Source organism: Vidua macroura, chromosome 1, assembly GCF_024509145.1.
Source record: "Vidua macroura isolate BioBank_ID:100142 chromosome 1, ASM2450914v1, whole genome shotgun sequence".
Lineage (NCBI taxonomy): Eukaryota > Metazoa > Chordata > Aves > Passeriformes > Viduidae > Vidua > Vidua macroura.
This window is the reverse complement of record NC_071571.1, coordinates 3321229-3349156: the sequence shown is the minus strand read 5'-3', so window position 1 is coordinate 3349156 and position 27928 is coordinate 3321229. Positions and strand designations below refer to the sequence as shown.

The following is a 27928-nucleotide window of genomic DNA, read 5'->3' as shown; positions in this document are numbered from 1 at the left end:
CACCTCATGGGTGGAACATTGCAGAGTCACAGCTACTGGTCCTGCTGAGACCCCTCAGACAGTGGTGACACCATCCTGGAGCACAGAGGTTCTCCTTTTGGGGCTGATTTTGTCCAGCAGGGAGAGCTGAGTGACGTAGTTGACTGGGCTGGTTTCTCTGGACAAAGCCCCGTGCTTGTGGGTGAAGGTCAGGTACTCCTGGTACTGCCACTTGCACAGTTGTTTCTTCAGCTCAGTTTGAACCTACAGGAAGTTACAAACAAAGAGAAAATTAAGGCTTAATGAACACTGGAGGTAACATATGCCCAAAGGTCTGCTTGAGTACTTAGCCCAGATAAGCCAGGATTAAGCCTTAACCCATTTTAGAAGAATTTGAACTCTGTACTTATTCCTTTTGAAAAGAAAGAAAGTTTTAATTTCAGACACTCAGATGATGGCATGCAGAAGTACATTTGGCCATCGGGGCAGGTCACTGGCAATATTTATCATTTTGGTGGCCCCTATTCTGCCTTAACTTTCTCTGTTAACCACACTGACAACCCCTGAGTACAACTTCATGGATGGGTCTCTGGATCTTCCAAGAATCTAATAAATAAGAGAGATTTCCTCCACCAAACCAGTATTCCAGCTCTATCCCAGCAAACTCAAGGCCCTCCAGCACTCCTCAGTTTCATCCATACTCATAACACCTTGCCTGGCAGCAGCCCAGTCTCTCACATTGTCACAGACACTCAAAACTGAAGAAACACGCACAGAGAGAAAATAATAATTAGTTTTTATGATTGCAAGGAACCACAACAGATGCACTGCCGAGTGGTAATGAGTGGCCAAGCTGCTCCAGGAGCAGTTATCCCTAAGAAACGTGGAAAAAAGCCAACCCAGCTTCATCTTGGGCCAGAGATCAGGCTCTGCCTGTCCTGTTTTTAACACCTTCTGAATTTCTGTGTTGTGAGGTACAATATGCAAGCTATTAAAAGGCTGTTGAAGCAATTAAAAGGCTGCTGGCAAGGAGTCTGTGATATGGAAAGCAGGTTGGAAGTGGAGCTTTCTGTATTCACAACTAAGTCTTGAAGGCACTCTCTCAGAATGGGTATTATAAATTGTTTTCCTAAGTAACGAAGATATTTTAGGAATTACTCATCCTTGGGTAGGGTTGCTTGCTGTTGGAGTCCAGGACATCCCTCTGGCTGCCCTGGCTGTCTCCAGACCCTGGCAGGGGCTCAGAGACCTTGGCATGAAGTCAAAAACACCTGTGGCTTCGATTTTAGCCCATGGAAAAAATTGACAGCTCTGTGTGAGGAATTACAAGCCACAAGGGTTTGAGCAGTGTGATATTTGAACTAACACAGGGTGGAAAAGTAGAATTTTGGGATTTTTGAATGGGGTTCAAGGGGGTACAAGATGGAGGAATCTGGGCGTGTCCTAGCCTTTTTCTCCTTTGTCTTGCCCTCCATGTCCTGGTGTGATGGTGACACTTTTCTATTGGTTTAAGGTAGAGATTCACTGTCTGACATAGATGACGGGAATTGGCACAAAATTGTAAACAGACTACACGTAGTTTTGAGTATATGAGGAGGGGGCCACCCGAGGCTCAGGGCAGACTGCCATGGCTTCCTTTCTGGACAGACCTCGGCAGGTCAGAGAAAGAACGTTACAGATAAGAAGAAATAAACAACCTTGAAAAAGCAATTGGACACGTTCCAGACCTTTTCTTTGGCTGCGCGGGCTGGGGAACAAGGACTTGTACGACTTTGGGGTCATTCCAAGCAAAGCAGACCCCGACAACTTGCACCTTGCCACCTCCATTTAGCCATTCCTGTGAGGGGCTGGAGTGTGACCAGTGAAGGGCAACGGAGGGATTGGAGAGTAAATCCTGTGAGGAGCAGCTGAGGGGCTCAGCCTGGAGAAAAGGAGGCTCAGGAGGGACCTTCTTGGTCTCCACAACTCCCTGAGATGAGGTTCTAGGTGGGAGTTGGCCTCTTCTTTCTCCCAGGGAACAGGAGGAGAGGGAACAGCCTCGAGTTGTTCCAGGGGAGGCTCAGGTTGGACACCAGGAGGAATTTCCCCATGGAAAGGGTGCTCAGGCCTTGGAAGAGGCTGCTCAGGGAGATTTGGAGTCCCCATCCCTGGAGAAGTCCAAGGAAGGCCTGGAGGTGGCACTCAGTGCTCAGGGCTGGGGACAAGGTGGGCATTGGGAACAGGCTGGACTTGGAAGGCTTTTCCAACATTAATAATTCCATGCTCTATGAGAATTGTCCAAGTTTGAGCCACTGCAGAGACTGAGGCACCATTAGTGTGTCATTCTCAACTGATTTATTCTGAGGATGAGATGTGGTTTTACGTTTTTTTTTAATCAGATTTGTTCGTTTCTTTTGGGGGAAAGTGCCAGCAAATTTAGTGAGGTCTTTAAATTATAGGCTCACTACATTCAACTGCAGGGAGTTTACCCAAATTCTACCAGTGTTATGAAAGCAGGAAAGGAAGTATTTGAACAAAAATCCTGATTGCATGAGGCGACCTGGAAAAGGGGAAAAAAAAGGGGGAAAAAAAGGGGAGGGAAAGGGGGAAAAAAGGGGGGGAAAGGGGAAAAAAAGTGGAAAAAGGGCAGAAAAGGGGGAGAAAAGGAGGGGAAAAGGAGGGGAAAGGGGGAAAAGGGGGAAAAATGAGAAAAAAAGGGGAAAAAGGGGGAAAAGGGGGAATGGGGAAATGACGAAAGTCACCAGGCGAAAATAAACCTAGAGAAAGTGAGGAGCTCTACAAGCTTTCCATTGAGCTATCCTCATGACAGCTATCAAACATAAATCAGGAGAAAAGTCCCCTGACAGGAAACTCAGCAACCATTTTTAAAGGGTCATTGCTTCAAAGTTTATTTTGTGTCCTCCTGCCAGAACTGTATGAATACAAACAAAGTCAACAAAGCTACCAAGGGACAAAAAAGATATGGGAATGTCATGGTTTCAGGAGCAGATCAAAGACTGATCTGTTCTGAAAATAGGAAAAGAAATTAAAAAAAACCGAAAGGGAACTGTGAGTTTTAAAGGTTTTGATAATCTCATGTACTTGCTACTCACCTCTGCATTTGAGAAGCAATATAGGAGAGCAACAACAAAACCCTAGGACAGGGAGGGTAGGGAGAGAAAAAACATGGATTTAAAATCTAGAATCAATAACAGACATCGAGTTTCATTCACAGTGTGTGTAAGACAACAAAGAATGCATATTTCCCAGTTTTCTATTGGAGTTCAGGCAGTGTGACACTATTTATTGAGTTTTCATAGTAGAATTAAATTTCTCAGTGGGCTGGTGACATTTTATATTTATTATTGCCCTTGTACAGAGACAACAAGGATTAACTTGCTGTTTACTGTATCCTACAAACAAATTCTCCCTCACATAAGGCAAGCATGGAACAGGGATCGTTTGCTACACGTGTCAATGAGGACAAGTTGTGGTGGGGTACAGGTGAAAGGGGATGGGAAAAGAAATCAGCTGTTCAGTACAAAATATACCACACACAGGCCCTGACCCTCTCAAATCCATGTTGTTGTTCTGAGTAGTGAAACAGCAAAATAAACAATGAGATATTAACATGGTTCACTACTCCTGAAGGGTAAGGGCAGAGTAGGTGGTTATGTACTCTTATTTACCACCCCTCTTATTGTTATTACATGTGAAATCATTTTCAATCAGTTCACCTTAATCCACAGACTTGTCTTCGTGGTGCTCTGTCATTGTTATTCAATAAACATAGATATTTTATTTATTTGGTGATTATTCATATGAAGTCTGACCTGGAAATTTCAAATAATAAGGGAGCAAGCAACAGAAGAGCTCGTGAAGGAGTGAGATGGGATGTGTGCCTTGAATTTGGATGCAGTAACAAATCCTGCTCTAATAGCCAGCCTGAAGTGTGGTGGTACAGACCAAACATCTCAGGGCTGTTAAACCTTCTGTCCATCTTACCTGAAATGAGCCCAGGCCCAGCTCGATATAAAGCCGAGCCTCCAGACCAGTGCTCTCTGGGAAAAATGCAAATACAATGTAGTGCACCCCAAAGAGGGGGATCAAAAGTAACGTGGACTTTGCAAGTCTCCTGGAAAGGCAAGAATTAAAGAACAATGCACTGTTAGAAACAGGGAATGAGCGACAGCAATTGTATGTTGGAGCATTTTAAAATTCAGAGAGCAGCTCTAAATGGAGGCAGCTGCATGCAGAGAAGTGGTGGAAAGGTCCTGTGACTGCACTGCTGGGATCCCCAATGGTTTGTGAGGAGTTTGTAAACAGCCAGGACTAGGCTTGGTTACAGATTTACCCTGTTACTGCAAAGGATTAAAATGAAATTATCTGCATCTTTCTCTATGCGGCCATTTGCGTGGGAAGGACTGGGAGCGAGATGGGTCAATCACCTGACATTTGGTGTTTACACTTTCAAGCTTTTCAAGTTTCATACTTTATTATTTTACTTTTCTCTTTGTCTCTGACATATGCACCCCACCCTTTTTGCCCTGAAGTAAAAATGACTGTGATATTTGGGCTGAAAAAGAAAGTTCTCATTCTCATTTCTTCTCTTTCTATTAGAAGAGGAGTAGAACATTCTGTTCTCCTACCCATAAAAAATTTTCTTGCAGCAGTTAGAACAGGTCAATCCTAAGAAACTCAGAAATGCTTACACAAAGTGGCTTGAATGGCTCCCTCCTCCCTCCTGGGATTTCAATTTATGGACTAGAATCCTGATCACATTAATGAATATAATAAAGTTAATCTGTAAAGACAAGACAAAATCTGTAAATTTACTACAATCCAAGACATGCCTCCAGTTGATACAAATAACTAAAAATCCCCACTTTTAGGAACTGCACTGCTATAAACCAATGCTCATCTCTTCTCAGCTCAGATCAATAGCTTTAGAAATAATAATTATATTTCCCACCAATATATAGTTGTAGATAAAATATGGTGAAAGTTACATTGAATTATTGTATACCTACACATCTTAATATCATTTTATGTCTGATATTAATGCTGTGCACTTCTGGTCAGAACTTAATTTTAGATTTTAAATTTAGATTTTAAATTGCCTAAAAAATTCCCCCTGTTCTCATCATTGTTTATGACAGGGATTATACCAGATACAGACCTAAAAACCAGATTGCTCCCTCCCTAAATTCAGCTGGTATAAATCTGTGGAGAAGGCAGATTTTTTTGTCTTTAGTTACAATCATAAGAACTCATTGTAAAAGCACACTAGATAAAATTATCTATATGCAGAAACTCGAGGGAAAAAAAAAAACCTTACTAATACAGTCAGCAGGATGGGGCCTTTGATGATCCATAACACCACTCCATTTTCATCATCATCCCAACATCTGGAACAACAAACAAAACTGGGTTTCTTATCTGTCCCATGGGAGCTTCCCATAACACACAACAGCACTCCTGCCACAGGAAAGGAAAGTGGTGGACACTAAGTTTTAAATCACTGTCTAAATGTCCCTGGTTTCCCTGTAGTCTAATCTAAAGAACATTTAATCAGCAGGAATCACAGATTCAAAGCAAAGTAAAAAAAAAAAAAACCACATTTGTATTTTTAAGCTTCTTTCCTGCTCTTCTTACCACTCTCAAGTCAACTTCTTATTCAACTCTCCTGAGTTTTGAGCAGGTGGGTATAAAATAGTATCTTTTCTAGCTGATGTGAAATGATCTGAAAGCCTTCAGGATAGCTTACAGCAAACAATCCTTCTATGTGGGGCTCGTGTTCAAAGATACAGATAAAAATAAAACAAAATAAAAATAATTGAATGGAAACAAAAAAAGAAATTACTGGAGACAACACTGATTGTTTGAGAAGTTCTCATTTGAAGAGATTAGGGTTAGTTATTTATAGTTGACTTTATACTGAAACAGCAGTTTTCTTGAAATACAATTATTTCAAAGACTGGGCATTAGAGAACTTAAATTAAATTTCAGTAGTTAATATATTTCCAGGTTTTCTTACCCCATGGTATGGACATAAAAATCACAAAACTTAAAAGTATTTTCTCACTTATGTACAAGCTGTAAAAATTAGAGGTACAATTTTGAATCATGAGAGTTTCTTCCCCTTACCTTTTTCTGTACACATCTTTTTTTTTTCTCCCTCAGAAAAACAGAACACCATAAAAAACAGGATTTTTTTTGTGTTCCTTATCCCAGCTCTGACTTACCCAGTGTTCTGCTGATGGATTCGTGTGAGGACCCAAGCAAACATCACAGCAGTGGGAGCTCCTGAGCAAATCAACAGAAGAATTGGTTTGAATATCCTGTCCCATGGGATCTTTACTCCAACAGGTTCACAGTGCAGCAGGTTGGATTAAAACTCAATTTATGGGTCAGACAATTTTCAATCACTTTATGAAAGAATTTAATTTGCAGTTCAGGGAAAGGAAAAAAAAGAAAGGAATAAAAGGGCAGGAGATGGAAATCATAACAAAGGAGAAGAGGGGGTGTTGTAAAACTACATTTTCAAAAATAAATGTAAAAAATTACTTGAAGGTTTGGATAGGAATTACAAGCACTTATGAAGCTGGAGTAAGCATTTATTTAGCTGGGGCTCTTTCATCTTATGGACTGTGGCCAACAAAAATCCTTTGCAGAGCAGCTGGAAGAGTTCATAATTTTGTCCTAAAGACTCTACTAATCACCCCAGACCAACCAGCTGATAAGAATTCCATGAAAATTTAACTGAATCCAGTGATTTCTAGCCTCACTTTATCACTGCTTATCCTTCTGTCCTTCTACATTTTTGACTGGAGTTTTTTAAGGCCTATAAAGCAGAAATTGTATTGTCTCTCCTCCTGTGGAATTGAATTTGCAAAGACTAAGTGACTTTCAAAGCTGCCACAAAAGGGACTCTAATGTGAAACAGGTGAGTTTTTCACTGATTATTCTATAGAAATATAGGGAATTTCTTTCTAAGTATCATTTGAGATGCGTGGAAAGGGCTCAGAATTTGTCCTTCCAAATTTTTGCCCTTTGCTCAAGTCCTTTAAGCTGGGACCTTGTTAAATTCAAGCTGGCTTTTTAATTAATGAAAATAAATATTTCCCTCCACATCACTTAAGATGTGAGTTACCCCTGAGGTATCTCTCACCTTCCATTGATTGCAGAAGGAGATGAGGATTACCACATTATTAATTGAGTTGTTTGCTTTCTTATCTCAACTTGGCCATGATTAATCAAGGGCTGAGAGTCTACTTTCAGACAACCCTATTTGGAATAGCTCCAAAAAAAATTTAATTGCATGAAATAAAGCCTAAAAACCTGAAGGTGAAGGATAAATTAATATTTATTCAGGATAATTTGGATTTCACTTCTAAGTCAAAAAATGTCATTGTATCTACTCAGTTTGGGCGCCTGCATTTTAGACCAGCCAAGGTGAGACATGGGAATATCTGAGAGTCACAATAAACAATTCTGAGCAGTGAAAGAAATTTATTTCACATTCCTATTCTGAATATCAGACATAACTTCAATTGCTGCATAACCTCAAAAGATCCCTTGAAGTCAGGAGATCTCTGAAAATAGCAGAAAAATAACGTTGTTTGATTCCTAGGCGTGGACTGACACAATTTAAAAGATTTATCTGTCAAATTCTGCTTGCTACAAACAAAAGGCAACTTAGTCACCCAAACTTCTTTAGTCAGTGGAGGAATTTAACATATTTTTAGGATATTATCCGGCCATATCACTCATTCTCTTGAGGCCTGGACTATTCACCACCACGGTGCAAATAACTAAGATATAAAAGGGAATACAATGATGCAGCAGTAGTGGATGAACGGGCAACTTCCCTCGGAAAAGCGTCACCTTTGACAGGCTCCTTTTACCTCAAAACACAGATTTTATCCACTTCTGCAAGCAACCAGAAATACTGAAGGGCACGGAGAGGAAGGGAGTACTAACCCCAGCCAGTAAATATGAACCACCACACAAACTTCTTGTTGGAAACAAAGGTCAGCAGCAGCAGGGTTTGCAGGTAGATCCCTTCGATGAGAAGCCAGAAGAAATTGGCTAAAATACTGAATTGGAAGAAGGCCACAGCAGCCTTACAAGCAACCTGGAAGTCCAGAGGAAGAAAAACTTTTTAGGCCTACTCTTGTTATGGTTGGTTTCTATAGAACTCTAGGCAAAATTCAACGTTGCCACATAAAATGAAGAAACAACAAAATTTCCGTAAGTTTAGGGTTTCGTAATTTAAATAGACTTTATTTTAGATTTTTGAAAGGGAAATATTGGGGGTTTTATCTCACAGATTAAATTCTTTACTGGTGGAAATTGTTAGAGCTTTCTTAGAGTCACCAGACCTCAATATCAAAGCTGTGTGCAGCCTTAGCACTTGGTCATTGGGTTACATAATATTGTTTGTTTAAAGATTTCAGTTTCAGCAATAGGAGAAATAGGATGAAAATATCTCCCTGTTGCCTTCAGGCAAAGAATTAAATGTTCAGTCAAGGGTGAGAGAGAGGGGAGGTTCAGTACCGTTGACATGAGGCAGTGGTCCATAGTTTCATCTGCAAACAAAACAGCATCTTTGGTGAAAACAGCAACTGCTCTCAAGATAAAGGAGACAAACAGGTGCATGTGGATGTAATTCCGTGTGCAGTGGAATTTTCTGGCATGGAAAGAGAAAATAAAAATTGTTCTTGAGAAAGGTCTCTCACGGTCTCATCAAAAGTCAAACAGGAGCACACAGACACCTTGCAAAGCAATAAATGATCTGTCACTGTTTGAGAGGCAGCGAGACAGGAGGGAGCAGAGAAGCTGTTACCTTTTTCAGCTAATAAAAATTCCAGGATAATTGTCCTTGGATCACCACACATTTAAAGGAGATGCCAGAAGCAGAGAGGAACTGTGGGACTCTTGGGCTGGATTATGATAATCCCTCTTAATTGTTTTTAATAATATTTTTTGTTAAACAAGCTTGCATCAGGCTTTTCAGCCCCTTTTGTGCCAAAGAAAGGATTGAATTGGTGTCAGTCACATGTTATAGGATGGCTCCAGAGCAGTTGCCCTGAACTGCATTAATCTGATGAGGAGCAGCTGAGGGAGATGGGAAAGGGGCTCAGCCTGGAGAAAAGGAGGCTCAGGGGGGACCTCCTGGCTCTGCACAGCTCCTGACAGGAGGGGACAGTCGGATGGAGCTGGGCTCTTCCCCCAGGTAACAAGGACAGAACAAGAGGAGAAGGCCCCAGGTTGTGGCAGAGGAGGTTGACACTGGATATTAGGGAAAATGTCTTTATGGAAAGGGTTGTCAATACTGGCACAGGCTGCCCAGGGAAGTGGTTGTGATGCCTTAAGTTTTAGCTTTCATATTTTCCAGATGCTGCACTGCCTTAGTGTGTGACTCTGAACTTCATATAAAGTGTTAGCAAGTTCTCCTCACAGTTCAGTCACACAAAGCAATCCTTTTCCAGCCTGAGAACCAAGCACACTGCTGCAGCTTCAGGCCCAAAAAGTGCAAACAACAGTGAACTGAGGAGAGCAAACTGGGAGGATGGGACTGCATAACCTGAAGCTGTAATTGGACAATTAACCCCAATATGGAAATGGACCAAAACTTATAGAAGTGAGAAAACTCATGACCCGGCATCCGTCTTGGGTCCATTTTGGGTGGAGCCTTGGCCAGGCTCTTGCACTGCCCCTGGTGTATCCTTTGAAGGCCTTTTTAATAAATCCCTACTTTGTTCCTTTAACTCTGTCTAGCCTCTGTTCTAGGTCAGCCTCTTAGGGCATCAGTTGAGTTCCTGTCTCTGTGGGAACTTAAAACACACTTACCTGTGGTGCTTGGGGTCCTGGGTTAGTGATGGACTCAGCAGTACTGGGTTAATTAATGGTTGGACTTAATGATATTAAATGTCTTTTCCAGCCCAATATTCCTATGATTCCCTTTCCCTAGACTGCCCTGTGCACATTTTGCCTTGAGCTGAAGGAATCTCCCTCAAGGTTTGGACACATCAGCCTCGTGCTCCTGGGTCCCTTGGTAAGGGCCATGACCTTTGAGACTGCCAACCCACTCCAGTCAGGCAGCTGCTCTGTGCTCTGCCCCAACCAAACCCCAGGTCCACTTCCTAATAACCAACATCATCAAATGATTTAATTAAATTTAATTAAATCTCTTTTTTATAGCTCTCAGTTATGGAAGCAATAGCCTTTCACAGAAGAAATGGACAATATAAGAATTGTCTGGTCCCAGGACATGTGACAATGTTTCTGCAGAGTCAGTCCTGATGTGCACTGTAGGAATGATTAAAAAATGTTAAAAATTATCTAAAGTGAGGGCATTTCCACTGTATGGTGTCATTAAGGAGATTAAGAGAGAATGCCCAGCTTGATTGTTTTAACATTTGAAGCACTGCAGCACGAGTAGAGAAGGATCCATCACCATCAAAGGAGTTATGATTCAGAATGATTAGAAAACAACCATAAAAAAAATCCCACAAAACAAAAGCACAGAGGATCTGAGAGAAATTGTCTTAAGGCATGCTGAGAAAAAGCATTTATATTTACCTGAAGGCAGCAAAGACAATTAGAGCTGTAATGAGCGAAGTCACGGATGCTGCATAGCCAGCGGTGTAGACACGCCAAAATGCAGAATAATAGGATTTCTGTGGGAAAAAGAGACACAGCCCAATGCAGGGGGTTGTGCTGGATGCACCCTGGGCTGCTCATTCCACTGGGACACATTTCCCTCACTCAGTCCCACAATCTCTGTTTTTCATGCTCAAGATCAGTTTCAGGATTTTCCCTCCACCACTACTAACAAAAGCTTTCCTGTGAGTCCTGCTCAACCCCACACAGGAGAGAAGTTTCACAGTCCACAGGCTCATCTGACCCCTCTGAGCATGTTCTGCAGGAAAATATTAACTGTGAAATATAAGCACCTTTTCTCATGTCAGTGCATAAAAACTCTGGAGCACTGAAACATTCTGGTGGGAGATTTGTGAATCTGTTACTTTAGACTTGGGCCAAATTCAATAAGTATTGATTTTCATAAACAGCTATAGCTGAAAGAGAAATAAAACTCTCAATTTGCAGGTGAGAAAGCTGAAAAATTGATAGTTACATCAGGTTGTGAAGGTAATTAAAAGCCATGGAAATCACCTCAGAGTCCTTAATTCTCTGGACAAACAGTTCAGTCCTTGCTGTATATTGTAGCACTGTAAATTCTTTATAATTCACTTGTTTTCAATTAAGGTCTATATTCTAAGAAATCCTAATCCTCTGTCCTAAGAAAAATAAAGCTTGTTTACTTGGCTTTAACTATGCAAATTTTATTCTGAGTCACTACAAGATCACCTAATTATTTAAAATCCCAAGACAGTAAATTCTCTGAACCCAGGCAAATTTTCTCCTTATAAACCCAGTGGACACTTTGTTCTCTAATTGATCCCTAATCTGTTTATACAAAAGGCTACAATTCTAGGCTGAGACAACAAATTAGCAATTTTAAATAGATCCATAAAGAGATCTTATATCCCTGACATGATATGAATCATCCTGGTGTTTCTGAAATAGTCCTGATCATTTATACAGTATTTTCAAAACACAGCTGAAAATTAGAAAAGAAGTTATTGAATTTAATAATAAAGTGATTCAATTATTTTATCTGGTTTTGTAGGATGGATTAAGAAACAACACTAAATATAAAAGACGTCAAAAGTTCTCACTGCACATACAAAATACAAAGCAAGTGGTTCTGTTAGGACACAACTGAGATTTTTTTACTCACTTCCCTATGTGTGCAGTGCAGCAGAGATTGCTGATTTTATCTTCCTTTTGTAGTCAAACATTGTGGAATTGACTGGAATAACAAACTAAACACAGGCAGAGCACAGACTGCAGCTCTGTGCAGAAACTTGCCATCATTGTGAAATAGAGATATAGGTCCTTGCTTGATTTTAGCCTAGACCAGCCAGAAATAATGCCTGGCTTAGCATAATCCAGGGACTGCTTGGAGAAAGCCACCTGGAGAGTGAGTTTAGTCCTGTGGGAGAAATCCATGGGGGCTGGAGATCTGTGCTCCAGAATACACATCCTTTTATGAATTTACATCCCTCTGAACTGTTCAGATTATTTCCAGCATCTTTCTAGAAGGTTTTTAAGTGGTTATTCAAACTTTCTAAGCATTTATTTAAGCTTTAAAAACATTTATCTTTCCCCAAAGTGCAAAGTACAAATATTCTTATTTATAGATGGTCATTGAGCTCTAGATATGAACACCAGTATGATGAGGAGGAATGTGAAAATTTACATCATATCAAGATGTGGATGTGAAAGAAATTCTGAAGCTTAATTGAGCACGAATGATGATTTTCAGAGAGGAAAAATATTCACTTCCTCCTCCACTGAATACCTGAGATAAGGTGTGGAAATACTCAGTGGCATCCAAGATCCACTTCCCTCCTTCTCTCCTAAGGATGTGTGTTGACCACCAGGCTATAAACTTAAGAAATATCTTTTCTATGACTCAAATAAAATCTGGAAAAGAATACAAATAGGAGAGATCCAAAGGATTTTTCCCTGAAAAAAATCCCTGAGGACTGGTGGGTAGGGTTTCCCTGGGAGAGGTGTTCATGATGAGGGTTTACATCACCTCTGTCAGAGACCCAAATCTTAGTTTGGACAGGTGAACTAAGCATGAGTTTAACCAAGAGGAGACTTTTGGTTGAGGAGGAAAGTGCTGACTGCTGCTCACTTGCTTTATGTTAAGCCTAATTTGTTAAACAAATTCTAAGTATACCGAAAAGTTTTGGGTTTAGCCCTGAAAATGGGCAATTTTCAGATGTGTGAAGCATCCAGATACTCAGGAGAGGATGATCTGGAGATGCTCAGAAGCAGGAAATGAAACTCCCACCTGATCCTCAGGTCCTTTACTGGAGCCTTCATCAAAGCCACAGGCAATGGTGTATGGTGGGAATGGCTCTGACCAATATTCCTCCTGTGTACAGTTCCTCTGAAGGAAGCCTTCAATGGGAAAACACAGCAGAAAATTAATTAGAGGTGCTGGTGCTGCTGCTCTTTAAGTTTTGATGAGTAGCAACAATTTCTTATTATCCCTTTGATTCCTAAGTTAGGGACTTACAGGTTGAGTCATGTTCAGTGAGATTAGCTATAAGAATGACAATATTCTCTACATCTATCCTTTTAAAAAAATGAGGGACATGTTCCCAATCATTTCAAGATGCAGTGGGACTTGTGCATTTCATATGGAAAATCAAGTCTGCAAATCCATTCCTTCCACAGAGGAAATCAAATTATATATTTACACATATTTGGGGATTTTGGGCAAAGCCCTGAGCCCTCTTTTCCAGACTGGAAGCTCCATACAAGTTTTAATCTTGGTCCTGCTCTGACTGGAAGATTGTACTGGCTGACCTCAGGAGGTTCCTTCTAATATTAATTAGTGTACAGTTTTATATATCAGTGATTCTAGGACACATTCCTTCATAAATTTAGCAGCATGGTGCATTTGTCCATTGTACTTACATCACCAAAGGGATTAAACAATTCAGTAGAGCACAACACAAAACACAAGAGTGTCAATATTGACCCCAAGCCGAGATGTGTATCTGGATAATTACTGAATGCTGACTGACATAAGAGCATTGTAAATCAGGAAAATATGAAGGAATCCTCCACTACTAGAATTCATTAAAAATAAAATTAAAAAAAAAAAAATAGGGATAAGAAGAATAGGAAAAAAATCTTGCCAAGAGTACTGGTGAATTCTTCAAAAAATCGTGGGCAGGGAATTTTAACCACTTCCCCAAAAGTGGCTCTGGGCCAGCAGGTTAAACCATCCCAATCTCTGGCACATCCTGTAAAAAAAAAAAAAAGTGCCCCTAAATAAAGAAAATCACAGAGAACATCACACATTTGATCTTCCATAATGAGATTGTCAGTGGCTTTCCCACTCATTCACATGCAAGAAGAGCCACAGCAGGACGTGCAGCTCTGCAAATGAAGGAGAGGAATGTTTTCCTTTTCTCCTTGAATGCATCCTTGCTCACACTTGGTATTCCAGCTGGACCTTCCCCTCCTTATCTCATGAGAGAATATACCAGAAATTCAAGCAGACACAATCTGAAAGTCAAATCAATTGGAGCTCTTTTCTGTTGTCAAAACAAAAGCCACCAAAATAAAAGTATTGAATAATGATTAGCACTTGAGATTTCTCATTACTCCTTTCTCGTTACTTGAGATTCCTCATTACAGAGTCTAAGACTCAGATTTAAAACTCAGCCTTAACCTCTTTATTTCGTGTTTGAAAATCTTCCAATTTCACCTGGCTTAAAGGAAATAAGGGCTGAAGTCCCAGTCTTAGGCAATCAATGGCATTTTTGTGATGGATTTCCAAAGGGATTAAATTCATCCCAAACTAGAGCACCTCAGCATTGTAATAAATGACCCTCACTGGGAGTGGGTCTGACTGTAGAATTCATGAGGTTCCCTAAAGCAGAGACTGCTGGCTGATGACACAGGGTGAGCTCCCTAAAAAGGGTTTTCAGAAGTTTCAGTGAATCACAGCTTTGTCACAGCTGCATCACGCTGAGACTTCAAGCTGTTGGCAATTGGGCGTGGGGGTAGCACAGAAAAATTGCCAGCATGTAAATGTGCCTGAAACAATAAAAAAAAAAGCATCAGGCTCTAACCAAAACTAATCTCCAGGTAGTCATAAGGGAGATATAAAGCAGGGGATTGGGTTGGAAGATGTTATTTTCTTCCATGATTCTGCTCTGCTACCTCTGGGATGGATGACGAGGCAAATCTGAAGTTGTCACGTTGAAATGTGGAAGAAATACTTGCCTGTAGCTGAGCAAAGTTACTGACTTTCAAAAGGATAGCCCTGAGACTCTCACACAGCATTATCCTCACATCACCCTCAGGAGGATGAAATTCCTGGTATACCAAATAAAGACCCTCATTCATAAGCTGTAATTTTAATTGCCTCAAATATGTCAGCTAATTTCAGCTACGTTCCTTTTGTCATCAACAGAAAGAGACAGAGCCTTCCAGAGCTGATTCATCCCAAATATTGGTGCCTTCTTCCTGAGGACAGGATGAATCACACCCTGCAAATACCTAGCTCTCACTGATAATTACAGCCTAAACTCAGCTGCTAATTGTCAAATTAATGAAGCCAGGTAATATCAGTCCCACTTAGACGTGCAGTGGCCCCTACACTTTCACTCAGCAGCTGAAGTGGTCCTTCTTAGAAAAGCTTGGCAGATTTGAGGGGCTGGGTCTGAAAATCTATTTCATTTGGCAATGTGGAGCTAAAAATTCTATTTGTATGACCTTGTTTAGGAACAGAACTTGTATGTCTTAAGTCTTAGAAATGATTTATTTCCAGTGACTTCTACAGTTTATATCAAAGAAACTGCTGAGTGCAGGGGTTGAAAGGGAAATTTTCATGCCAAAGTTTTCAAGAGCCTGGTGGTGTCCAAGTCACCTGAGACTCCACAAAGACAGCTGCAGCAGGAGTTCACACCATAGATATTTAAGTCTTGTTCAGTAATCCAGGAATTTTGAGACAGTGAAGGGAAAAAAAAAAAAAAAAAAAAAAAAAAAAAAAAAAAAAAAAAGTGGAGTTAGGACTTGATTCATTTGACTTATTTTACACATCTGCTCCAAAATTAGAGGAATTTCATCCTGGGTTCTGCTGGTGGCATTCATTGGACACTTCTCTGTACAAGAATAATGTGGATCTACTTTAGATTAAAAACTCTGCCAGAGTGATTCCAGCACAGATTCTCTGTGACTGCTGAGGTTTAACTCTACAAGCTGTGATCCCTCTATTTGTCTTGCTGAGTTCCTGAAAACTGAAACATAAGCAATGGACTTTTACCTATCTTAGTGTAGCTTTATCCTTTAGATAAAATATTTGGGATAAATGAAATTTAAATTAAACTTAAATGTTGTTCACAGTTTTTGGATTTTCACATATTTACCAATAGGCCAAAAATTTTTTTGCAAATCTTTCCCAGCTCTAATATTGAATCCCAAACTATATTGAGAAAGGCTGTAAATACCAGAACAGACTTTTCATTAAAATTCTTTCCTTGTCTGGAAAATAAAAGATGGAAAGGGGAGCTTTGAGAAGCTCATTGTGAACAAGGTTGAAATTTTTTTAAAAGTTTACCAGAACTCTCAGGCATTTTTATTTCTTTTGCTACAAACAGGATTCTAAAACCACGTAATTATCTTTGTGTTGAAGAGGGAGATGCCTGGAATGACATCCTGTAATGCAGATAATAAATAATTTTTGAAAATGCCTAATTTATACCAGAATTTTTTTGTGGTGGGCTACTGTGTGTTCTAAGTGCAAAATGTGTCCAAGAGGTATTTTGGACTTTATTTTGGACTATTCAAGTCCAAAAGTGTGCAAATTAAAGTCCAAAAGTATGCAAAAAAAATTATTAAAGTGTGTGTGAGAAATAGCACCAAAATAAATTAGGAAACTAGAAGAGGAATATGAAACATGGAAGTGATTGGCAATTCTGTAGAATAACATGAAAGACAAAGGAAATATTTTGGGCTTAAACTCTGATTTTCACCAGGCTGCTAAAGGCAGATTTCCAGGTGGTTCCAATAATTCTATCCCAACCAAATTCACGAGGTCTCTTTGTCCCACAGTTCCTCTGCAGTGAACAAACATCTTAAAATTCATGGAACTGAAAAATCTCACGGAGGTGGATTCAAATTTTTCTAAGCAAAGCTGACCAGATTAAAGTATGACTGAATTTTTCGAAGAGTCTGAACATTTTGAAATTCCATGTTATTTCGAAGCATGTTTCCAAATCCCCACGAGGCAACACCTTAGACATTTTCTAAATATATTTTACAGGCTTTGTTTTGTGTTCATTTTAGTTTTCAAAATTTCCATCACGCGATAGACTTCTGAACACCACCACAATAAATCTTTACAAGCAAACAAATAATGTCTAAAATTGAAAAAATGTAACATTTTGAAGAACTTGGGATTTTCTTTAACTTTTTTTCTCCCCAAAGAATATTTCCACCAGATTGGAATGATCCCTAACGTGATACAACTTCTGTTGGGTCTTCGGTACCTTCTGTGGGGGTTTCTTTGGGGTTTTGGATGTAAATAAAGAACACTTCAGTAATGTGAGACATTCCAAGCCAGGGGATGCCCATCAGGACCTTTACCTTTAAGATCAGGTGAGGCAGATTCGTTGTGTTCTGAGCAGAGAGCCTCCTCTTTGACCACCTGCTGGAATATTTTGCATTCTGGATGGATTCCCGTAACCTTGGCAAGAGAAAGACAAAAAAAACAACAACAAAAAAAAAAAAACCCAAGCAACCATCCAAAAACAAACAAAACCACAAAAACAAACAAACAAAAAAAAAAACACCCCAAAAAACCCTCAAAAAACCCCAACCAAAAACAAAAGGAAAAAAAACACACACACAAAAAAAGAAAAACTTCTGTGATTATCAGAATGAGAAAAGCCAGTTTGTACCTCAGGGTTTATATTTTGAGGTCTATAAATGTGAAAACTCCAGCTGAAGTTTGTTTTTTCTTTTTTTTTTTTATACAGATAGAACATGTACAGCACCTCTTCTCCAATCTGGATATTTTTATCCCCTTCCCTTTGCAGTTGTTTTCCACAAAACTTAAATAATGCTCACAGTTCTTGCATTTTCACATATTTCACCAACTGGCCAAAAGTGGATGAATCCACCAGCTGTGGGATTATTCACATCAAGTTCTCCAAACTTAAATACAGCCTGACCACAGAAATATTTCCTCTGCATAAACCAAGTAAAATTAAATACATTTATTTAAAAATGGTAGTCTTGGCCATAATTTAATCTGAATGATTGAAAAATTCTCTGGATGTTATCTGAGAATGTTACACACACCTTAGACCGAGGAGCTGCTTCCATTTTAACAGATGAAGAAATGAGAAAAAATTAATGACTTTACTTGGAATCTTAGGGAATTTTTTTCTCTCACAGATAAGGGTGCATTTAAACTGCTAAATGGAATTCTAGATAGCAGTTGTTAAATAGGGTCTAAATTCATCCTCTTAGTTACAGATATTTAGTCCCATTTATTGCAATGTATTTTGCTTGACCTCCATCTCCCCCTCCAGAAGGTTTCATGTCCCCTATAGTCTTGTGTCATCACTCCTGTAATTATGAGATGTTCTTAATATTCTTAATTAATATTCTTAATAACCAACACAACCCCAAAACAGCTTCCTCTGCAAAGGCAAAGAAATTCTGAGAAAGAAACTACATGTCAAGTGTCTACACTTGATTTATCTCAGCTTCTTTTGCAGTCCTTGGGAATTTCAAGGATTTTTCAGTCCCCCAGTTACATCTCAAGGATGTAAAACGTCCCTCAGACATAACCCAGAGTCCAGAAATGTTGGTGCTGTTTGGGATGTTTGAAAGTATCTCACCCCTCTTGCGTAGACTCTGCCCTGTGTCAGAAGTATCAAATGCATTATTTGAAATCTCAGATGCATTATTTGAAATCTCAAATGTGTTATTTAATGTCTCAAATACTTCTACACACCCACCTTTAGGAAACTGAATTAAACTGAGTGAAGAAAGCCACTGAACTGTATTCAGAGATGTTGGACCAAATATTGAGATATTGGGATCTTCAAGACATAGAGAGCCTTATATGGAATAGAAATTTTCTTTTTTTTTTTTCTTTTTTTTTTTTTTTTTTTTTTTTTTTGCTTGCTTCTTTCTAGCCTATGCTATTTAAGACAAAGCCAATGGCTCATTTAGCAGGGATTTTAATGGAAAATGATGGACTGAAGACTTTCCAATATGTTTTTGAGGAAGTCTGTAGGCCCTTTTAACCTCTAATTACTTGGAAAAGTCAGTGCAGATGTAAACATCACTTCCATATTGCCTTTTCAATCTCAGAAAGCTGATTTATTCACCTTCAAAATGTTTTCAGTGAGCAGAGCAACCAGGATTTCTTTTAGCTTCCACATAAACGTGACTGGAAGCTATGCAGACTATTCCATCTCAGCAATAATATCTGCCAAGGGGCAAAAATTAGAGCACAACTTTATCTTTAAAAACCTTTAAAAATTCTGCCTACATTTGGGTTTTGAAGTAGCATAGACAGACTTGTCTTAATTATGAGGCCCCAGAGATGGTTCATCCATGCTAATATTAGAACAGAAAGAGGATTAGGGGCACTGTTTGGAAAGAAAGTTAAGACGTGGTGCTTTTTCATGCCTTATATTACTCCAGTGGGGAATTCAAAATACATTTTATAAATCAGCATGAGTGACTCTTAAAACAGTACTTTTTGTTATTCAACTATAGTAAGTCAATTCTGAAATGAAATTTGTCAGGTATTAGTAGGATCCCTGCTCATCATTTTACATTTAAACGGACATTTTACTTTGCAGTTTGCCCACAAAACAAATGAATTCTCCGAGTAGAAGTAACAACATAATTGCTCCATAAATCTCTCAATATTTCAGTTCTTAAAGGTGGATTCAGCTGGACAGGAAAAATGCCATTCCTCTACTTTCTGTAATTCCTGGTTTCTGTTACAGTGATAATTTTGCATTTGGAATATTCTTAGGTTTGGTGTTTAAAAGTCATGGCAATTTGAGATGATGCTCTACCACCTACTCTGAGTCCTCTGCTAAAAGGTTATGTTAAAAGGCATAACCCAAAATGCAAACTGTCGGTCTCTCGAGGTCGGGATTGAAGGCACTGGAGACGGCATTCCATGTTCGGACTGGGGTGTTTATTATTTCTTATCAGTGAAACAGCCTCACAACCATGAGCTCGGCAGCTTTTCATTAACAAGGCACAAAATGGCTCACTACCTCTTGTTACAAGGTCTTTTAAAACTAAACTGTCCAATTAAGAAAGGACACCTGGATTATTTTCCCTTTTAACCCAATAACTGATCCCTCGAAGCCCACAATGGGGACTTTTCTGTCCAATCACAAAACATCACCCAAACCCATGGAGAAGAAGGAAGAAGAAGGTGAAGAAGAAGGAAGAAGAAGGTGAAGAACAACCTGACTCCACCCGAAAACTCCATCTTGCTTCATATTTATTTCTATATTCTAAAACCCCAAACTCAAAGTGTTCCACCCTGTGATATTACACACTTCTAACCAACTACACACCCGTAATCCCAGTGCTATCCACCAATTTTTAAAGTCTTCTCCACAGCCTCAGGTCAAATGCAGAGTTCTCTTGTGGGTCTGTGCCTTTCAGCACAGAAAGTCTAAAATTCTCAGCATCCAGGATTCCAACATCTCCCCCTCTTGTCTGAAGCATGAACACTGCATTGACAACTTTGCCAACCATCTGTCAGACATACACTCAACCACATATTTCACTTAAGCTATCATCTAACAAAAATTCTACAACATCACCGATTCCCGCACCCACGAAGAAATCCAAAATTTGAAATGTCTTAGAAAAAAAGCACTGAGGAGTGGTGGGTTAAATTAACTCCCACCTCATGCCAGAAAAGTTGGGAATTCCTAGAAACACACAGAGTCAGTTCTGAAAAAAATCAGATGGAAGAGTTATCTTTTCTCCAAAAGTCAGTCTGAGAGACACAGGCAGGTGGAATGAGGGACACTGAGGGAGCATGCCAGACTCCTGCTGCTCAAAGTAGGCTGCATCTCCTCTCTTCTCTCCCTTGGTAAATCCACACCTGCTGAACCAGAGCTTCAATCACCATTATCCACCAAAGCTGTTGGAAAACAGAGGAGTTCTTCATTTGCAATGGCTGGGGAAGCTCATACCCCACCCCTGGGCAGGTGGTACTGCCTTGGCTTTACACACGACAAAGGAATTGCTAAAACAGGTCCAGGTAGCCCTGCCTCTGAAAACGGTGATAAATCATCAGAAAAAAAAAAAAAAAAAAAAAATTTGATGATTTCTTTTGGAAATCCTGATCCACTGGTAGTGATACCCAGAGGCTGGGGAGGTGCTGGCACAGGGTGCCCAGAGAAGCTGTGGCTGCCCCTGGAAGTGTCCAAGGCCAGGCTGGACAGGGCTTGGAGCAGCCTGGGAGAGTGGAAGATGTTGGGGTTGGAACTGGCTGATCTTTAAGGTCCCTTCCAACCCAACCCATTCTGGGATTCTCTGATACCCATGGTGGTACTGGAGTAAATCCCACAGACACTCATAGGTAGAGCAATTAACCATTGGCTCAAAGTTTGTTTCCTTCTGGGTTCTGGATTTGGGGTAGGCAGGGCTACAGCCACAGGAGCCCAGACATGTTATCACAGCCCAGTGCAGATATTAAATATCACTGACACTTCAGTGCTTGAAAATCAACATCAAGCCCTATTTCAGATGTAACCTACAGACAATTCCACCAGAAGCCAAAATAGGGCTGGTGTTATTAATATATAATCATGCAGCCTCACTCAAAGTAATCCTACTGTTGGACAGTAAAAACAGAAAAAAAAATGACATATATACAAGAAATCAAGAGCAGTGATGATGCTTCAACTTTTTTGAAAAATTGAAGAAAATTTTCCTCAGGCTTTAAGAAAAATAAAGACATAAAACCATTGTATAGTTAAAGAAAAGCCTTGTGGGCAGAGCATTGCTGTGATTTGTTGTCTCTGGCTTATTTTCTTTTATTAATCTCACAGTGCCTTAAGTGAAAAGTTTTTGCTCTGATCTGCCTGTAAGTGTTGGGTGATGGGGCTTTCTAGAAAGCAGGAGCTCTGCATTTGGTGCAGGGACATTTTATGGCAATTTGGGAGGCATCTGCTGAAAAGGTGGCTTTTGTAGGAAAAGAGTAGCTCCTGCTCACCATAAAAAAGGAAAATTTAGGAACCAAAGCAGAGCAGAGCTTTCTGAGGCAGACATGTCCAGTCTGGCACAGTGTTCCCTGCCACAGCAAGAAGTGTAAGAGGCAGATTTAAAATGTTATTCCTTGGATCAATATTTCCCAGTATCTCAGCAATAACCTGGCCTGACTCTCACTCGAAATCACAGTGGGGTGCTTTCATTCCAAGATTCACACATAAAACTTTGAGATTTCAGGAAATGTTGTGGACAGTCCTCAAGGAATTGAGCTTTGCATTCCTGAGCATCATAACACAAAGGGGTTTTTTTACTGGATTGAATGTTACTGACCAATTTGAGTCAAAATTCACAGGGGTGTTTTGACTCCTAGTCTTTACCACAAAAACAGTCTTGCCTGGAACACAGTGAACACTAAAAAATGACCTATGGCAACTGTGAGCATGCTAAAAACCTGAGATAGTTTAGAGAGACAGATGTTGGGCTTGCATTTAATTTTAGACTTCATTTTCTTCACATCTTGTAAGGTTATTGCACTGAAACCTTAAGTGGTTTATTCACTGAGAGTAGTATAACAAATAACAAAGCAAATAACATTGCTTTCTATTTCCTCTGTTCCATGATAGTTTATTTATTTCCCCAAATCTGCAAGGAAAAATCAAAGTAATGGCACTTTGGGCTTTAATATATTTATGTTGGACAATAGGAGATTTAGCAAGCACTGGGAGGAGTATTTCTAGCAACATCCTCATGCCACGCTTAGTGCAATTTAATTAAAAGCAATCTTTCTGGAGAGTCCATTCAAAAATGGTACCCCTAAGCTGCTGTGGGGGTAGAAAAACCATAATTTAGATGTCACACAAAAGACAGATCTTCACTCATTAAGAAGTCCATTAGCACACTTGGGGAAAAGTAGGGACATTTTCTATGCTCTCTGAAAATTAGGGAAGTGCTTCAAAGCTGGGCACTGAATATATTATTCACCTTTGAAAAAGCAATTCCATGGGATCAAAGAGCCAGCAGTAACACTCGGTCTTTTTTTTAAATTAATCAAAGCTCGAAGAATTGGCTGAATTCATTGACAAGATGAGAAGGCTTCAAGAACTTGAAGGTTCTTTCCAGTGATCTGTTTCAGCTTCCCATGCCCTGCAATCCTAAAGCCTCACAAATAGGTTTTACATCAAATGCATAAATCATTGACTGAGAATATTCATCACTGTTCTTTCTGCCTCTGCCTCCTCAGCTTGCATTCACTCAGATCCCATCTCAGATATGCTCTGAAATTAATCCTCTACTCCCAGTTCCTGCTGTCTGTGCTTCCCCTGTTCTTCTGATATAACTCTGATGCCTGAATATTTTAGTTTTCCCTCACACAGTGTTGTCTGCCATTCATGCCACACACAGACTCACGCCTTGGAGGATTAAAACTCACCTGATATTTTAGAATACAGAAAAGCACAGCAAGGACAACTCCTGCATCCCCACTTTTAAGTGTGGAATGAAGTGTTCAGTTAGTCCTGAAAGTTGGCCAGAATTGCCAAAGACATCAGGCAGGAGAATCAGGATATGCTTTGAAATACACACATTTTTTCAGTGAAATTTTGATGGGCGGGAAAGGCTTTTAGGATGGAGGAAGTCTCATGGAAAAAAAATAAAATGTTGAAGAGAAGTTGAATAACAGACAAAGAAATCCTCAGCCTTTTTCATAAACTTCCCAGTCTGTTGAATGTTTCTCATCCAAACCTTCCCTCTGCTTAACTCCTCAAAAAGCCAAATGCCAATTAAAAATCTCTGAGACTGGGGAGTGCAGGACACTTCTCAGGGGTCTGGAGTCCTGGCTTCCCAGCCCACACAGCCAAAGAAGGAGTCTGAATGTGTAGGGTCAGCTTCTCAAGGTTGTTTATTTTTCCTTATCTATAACATTCTTTCTCTGACCTGCTGAGCTCTGTCCAGCAGGTCAGCCATGGCACTCTGTCTGCAGTCTAGGGCGGTGTTTACACTTTATACCAAAAACTACATGTGTATGTTTACAATAACATAATCTATCTTTTAGATTGGGCAGTGTGTCTCTACCTTAAACCAATAGAAAAGTGTCACCATCACAGCAAGACATGGAAGACAAGAAGAAGGAGAAGAAGGTCAGGACATGCCCAAATCCCTCCATCTTGTCCCCTTGAACTCTTTATTTTAAAACCCTAAAATTCTACTTTTCCACCCTTAGTTCAAATATCACACTGCTCAAACCCTTGTGGCTTGTAATTCCTCACACAGAGTTGACAGTTTTTTTCCATGGGCTAAAATTGAAGTCACAGGTGTTTTTGACTTCATGCCAAGGTCTCCGAGCCCCCTGCCAGGGTCTCAAGACAGCCAGGGCAGCCAGAGGGATGTCCTGGGTTCCCACAGACACTGAAGCCAATTTTCACATGAGCTTTGGAAGATCTGGGGCCCACCCCGAGCTCCATGAGCTCCTGTCCATTTCACAGCCACATTCCCAGTCACTGCCCTAAAAACCTTCCTGTCCAAGCCCTGGCCTATGAGTAATTCTGGGATATTTATAATGCCATGTGCGTAGTGTTGTGCTCTGTCAGAAAACAAGAAACTATAAAAAATAAAGATTTCTTAGGCAGTAAAACAGTCAACTCAACTCTTAGGAGCTCAGTTGCATCCATCTAGGTTTTTTCCATCATCCCCAAGCCATGTGTGCCACTGTGGGCTCTGAAAAGCACCAGGTGACCCCAGCAGAGACAGAACTCCAGTGCCCAGCCATGAATTCAGCTCTCACACAAAGTCCTGCCCTCAGCCTCCAGCTCTGACACCATCCTGATCCCAGAAGCTTCCAACCCCAAAACTAAAGCCTCATTTGCAATCTTTCTCTTCAGTCAGTTAAATAGATTATTTCATGAGTCTTTTTGGCTGAAAATGACTGCCTAGAGGATATTTTCTGTTTGTTTTCTCTCTCTAACTCGATTACCTATGGAAGAAGGGAAGCTGAGACACTGATTGCCTCACAGTCATTTAGAGGAACATATTTACATATTTTCAATATTGTTTTCAAGACATTGAAGCAATTCTTGAATGCTCCTCTGTGGATTGGACTGTATTTATATGACTGTGTTTAACTGCATGACCTTACAGAGAACAGCACTTGCTACACATATTTATCCATGTATATCATTATATTTATTCACTCATAGGTATTCTTTATGAGACAACACAGCCATACTAATTTATTTTGTTTATGAATGCTGTGTAATTAGTATTACCTTGAGAAAAGTTAATTTATCAGCGCTCTGCTAAATTGGGTAGAGCATTTAATTATTACTAATGCTTGAAGAATAACAGAACACTAATAACTGAGGATCCCCATTTTCTGCTATTGCAAGTATTCCTGTAAATTAAAGAGAAATTTCTCCTTTTTGCTATCATTTTTTTTGCCTGCAGGTGGGATTCATGTCATCTAATCCCAGAGTCCTGGAACCTGGAAGTCAAAGTCCTGCAGCAAGTTCATTTAATTGATCTGTGTTCTTGGAGTGTTTCCATCTCTTCCCAGCAACACTGAAGAAGGCTCAATGAGTAGCTTTAGACCAGATTCCTAATTTTAGACAGTTAATTGTAGATGATTAATCTAAATTCCCCCATCAAGCCTCCCTTAATGATCAGTGAAAGCAGACAAGCAGTTCCAGGGAAGGATTCCTCCTACTTTGCTCAGACACCTGTTTGAGGACAGTGACTGCCTGTACAGGAGCCTGTCTCCCTTCATTAACTCCCTCCAGGCTAAAAAAAACCCTAAAACCAGATTATTCCACATATCCAGCTCCCCATGGAGAGGAATTGAAAGTCTGCAGGGACCAGGGTGGTAGAGGAAGCACAAATTAAACACGGAAATTGAGACGCCCAGCTTAATTTTACTGGGAGCTCAGCATCTTGCCATGGGTTTGGATCCATATGTCCATTAGCACAAAAATGCTTTGCTGAAGAGATTGTACAGCTCAGTGGTGACCCACCTGTGTTTCCATTCTCACCTCCATTCATTAGATCAGACTAACGCCCTTCCCAGAAATGGGAAATGTAGCTGTTTGGAGAGGAAAGCAGTTTAGCACAGCAGGGAGAGCAGTGAAGGCAGAGTCTTTTCTTCTCTTTGTCCTCTGCTCCCTGAGACTCTGAACTCTTTAAGGCAGGAAAAGTCATTTTCAGGCATTTCAGCCTCCTCTGCTCCCTGTTCCTTGTCACTTACCAGTGAATGGTAATTCTTTTAGTGTCAAGGACTCCATTCTGCAAGGCACAAATACATCCCTGTGGAGCTGACAGGAAGTAACAGTACCCAGCTCCAGAGAGGAAGTTTTCAGGATTAGCCCTCTGATTTATTTTCATATCTGATTAATGACTAATTTGCAGAATCCATACTGGAATTATTTCTCTGCTCAGACACGATCCTTTGAAACAGGAGGGGGATTATTTCCTCAGTACATCCTGGGGGGCTCAGGCCTTCCCTGACTCTTTCACCGAAGATGCAAGGGGACCTAGATTGAGGCACAATACCCCACTGACATCCAGAGCACTGCCTCTCACCAGACATGGAATTGATGTTCATATTCTGAGGACAAAAGCTGTGCAGATCACGTAGTTTATAGAATTTCTTTTGTTATGGGCACAGCCCGCTGCAATATGCTGCAATATTAAAATGATGTATGGCAGCCCCCAGATGTGCACAATCCATCACTTCAGATCAGCTCCACTCTGCTGACAGCTGCAAGAATGAGCTGTGCCTCCATTAGGTGTAAAAAAGGCTGGCCCAGATGCCAAAATCACTTCACCTGCAGCAGGCTAAGCCTTTAGGCTGCCTGGTTTTGCATGAAAGAAGAGTATTACACATGATAATAATGAGGTTTGCGTAGCAAGGACCCACAAGCTATCCCTTGTACATAAATCTGTGTAAATACAGAGTAACTACAAGATCCAGGGGTTGTGCAGGTATGAAAATTTATATCCCATCCCTCACTAATTGGAAATGAAAGGTCAGGATCAGTCTGTCATTTAGGCTCTCCCAGTTGTCCACAGAGGAAAGCAGGCCCTAGAGAAGCAGCCACTCCTTCTGGCTCCCTCAGGACAAGATGGAATGTTTCCTGGGAAGGTGACTCTCTCCTTCCTGACTCCTGCTGAATCCCAGCCCACGCTGAACATTTCACTGTGACATGAGTAAAGTTTGAATTAACAAGTCCCTGGTAATCACACCCTGAGGAAAGGTTCCAAACACTTCCCCGAGGCTGAGGATTGAGGGCAAAGAAGAGAAATTTCTGAGCTTGGATTTGCACTAATTTTTGTTAAGCATCCCAGGCAGGGGCAGTGGTGGAGTGTGGAGATCAGGGAGGGATGGCTGTGCCTGGATTGTGTCCCTGTGCTCATCCATCTTCCCTGATGTCCAGTGGCACAGGCTCACCTGCTGCCCTCAGTGCACACAGACACGAGACAGTTCATGCTCCTGCTTGGTGATATTGGAAACCTTCAGCTCTGAAAACATCAGAAAACTTCAGCTCTGAAAGCATCCCTGCCCTCTCAGAGAGGTAAATGTCCCCCATGCATCAGGAGGAGCTACTCCTTTCTAGCTATCTTCCTTGTCCTGCAAATTTGCCTTTCTCAGGACAGCTGTCTGTCTAAAGCCCTGCTACAGCCATTCTGATCTGGGGATGCTCTTCTGTCCTCTGCAAACTTCAACTCTAAAGAATGGAAATGAAAAGACATTTATTAACAGCATCTTGAGGTTGGAAAATTTTAATGAAAGGAGCTCGGTCTACACATTAACTCAGGGATATTTTTTATTTCCTTCCCTCTAATATCTCTGTCTCATTTTCTATTTTTCGTCTTAATCCTTTCCTCGTTTTTCTTTCTTTCTGCCCACTCCCCATTAGGAGAAAAGTTACCCGGCTCCTGCGGACTTTCCCCCACCCCAGCTGCAGTGGGGCAGCTGCGGAGCCATCCAGCTGTGGCCGGGAGCCAGATGTGCGCGGCCCCCGCCCCAGCGGTTCCCCAGCGGTTCTCACTCACCAGCGGGAGCAGCAGCCAGCGCAAAGTTCTCATCCTCCGCAGCAGCCGCCGGGTC

The 27928-nt window shown here is 40.6% G+C and overlaps 1 protein-coding gene across 1 annotated transcript; it reads right to left on the bottom strand.

The window, feature by feature from the left end:
- Positions 1 to 54: 54 nt before the first annotated feature.
- LOC128817869 (vasoactive intestinal polypeptide receptor-like) lies at positions 55 to 27928 on the bottom strand. Its single transcript, XM_053996804.1, has 13 exons — positions 27874 to 27928; positions 17209 to 17308; positions 13749 to 13856; positions 12893 to 13002; positions 10546 to 10643; positions 8518 to 8650; positions 7942 to 8095; positions 6204 to 6264; positions 5297 to 5366; positions 4671 to 4762; positions 3964 to 4093; positions 3072 to 3113; positions 55 to 243 (listed from the first exon to the last, which is right to left on the bottom strand). The coding sequence occupies exons 1-13, from the start codon at positions 27904 to 27906 to the stop codon at positions 55 to 57; spliced, it is 1320 nt and encodes a 439-aa protein (XP_053852779.1). The 5' UTR covers positions 27907 to 27928.

Excerpts from the sequence above, each read along its gene's own strand:
- LOC128817869 (XM_053996804.1), bottom strand. The coding sequence starts at position 27,906 with ATGAGAACTTTGCGCTGGCTGCTGCTCCCGCTG. Across the intron at positions 4,094-4,670 it reads AGCCATTCAAGCCACTTTGT|GAGACTTGCAAAGTCCACGT; the intron begins GTAAGCATTTCT and ends TTGCCTTTCCAG. Across the intron at positions 244-3,071 it reads ATTGCTTCTCAAATGCAGAG|GTTCAAACTGAGCTGAAGAA; the intron begins GTGAGTAGCAAG and ends AACTTCCTGTAG.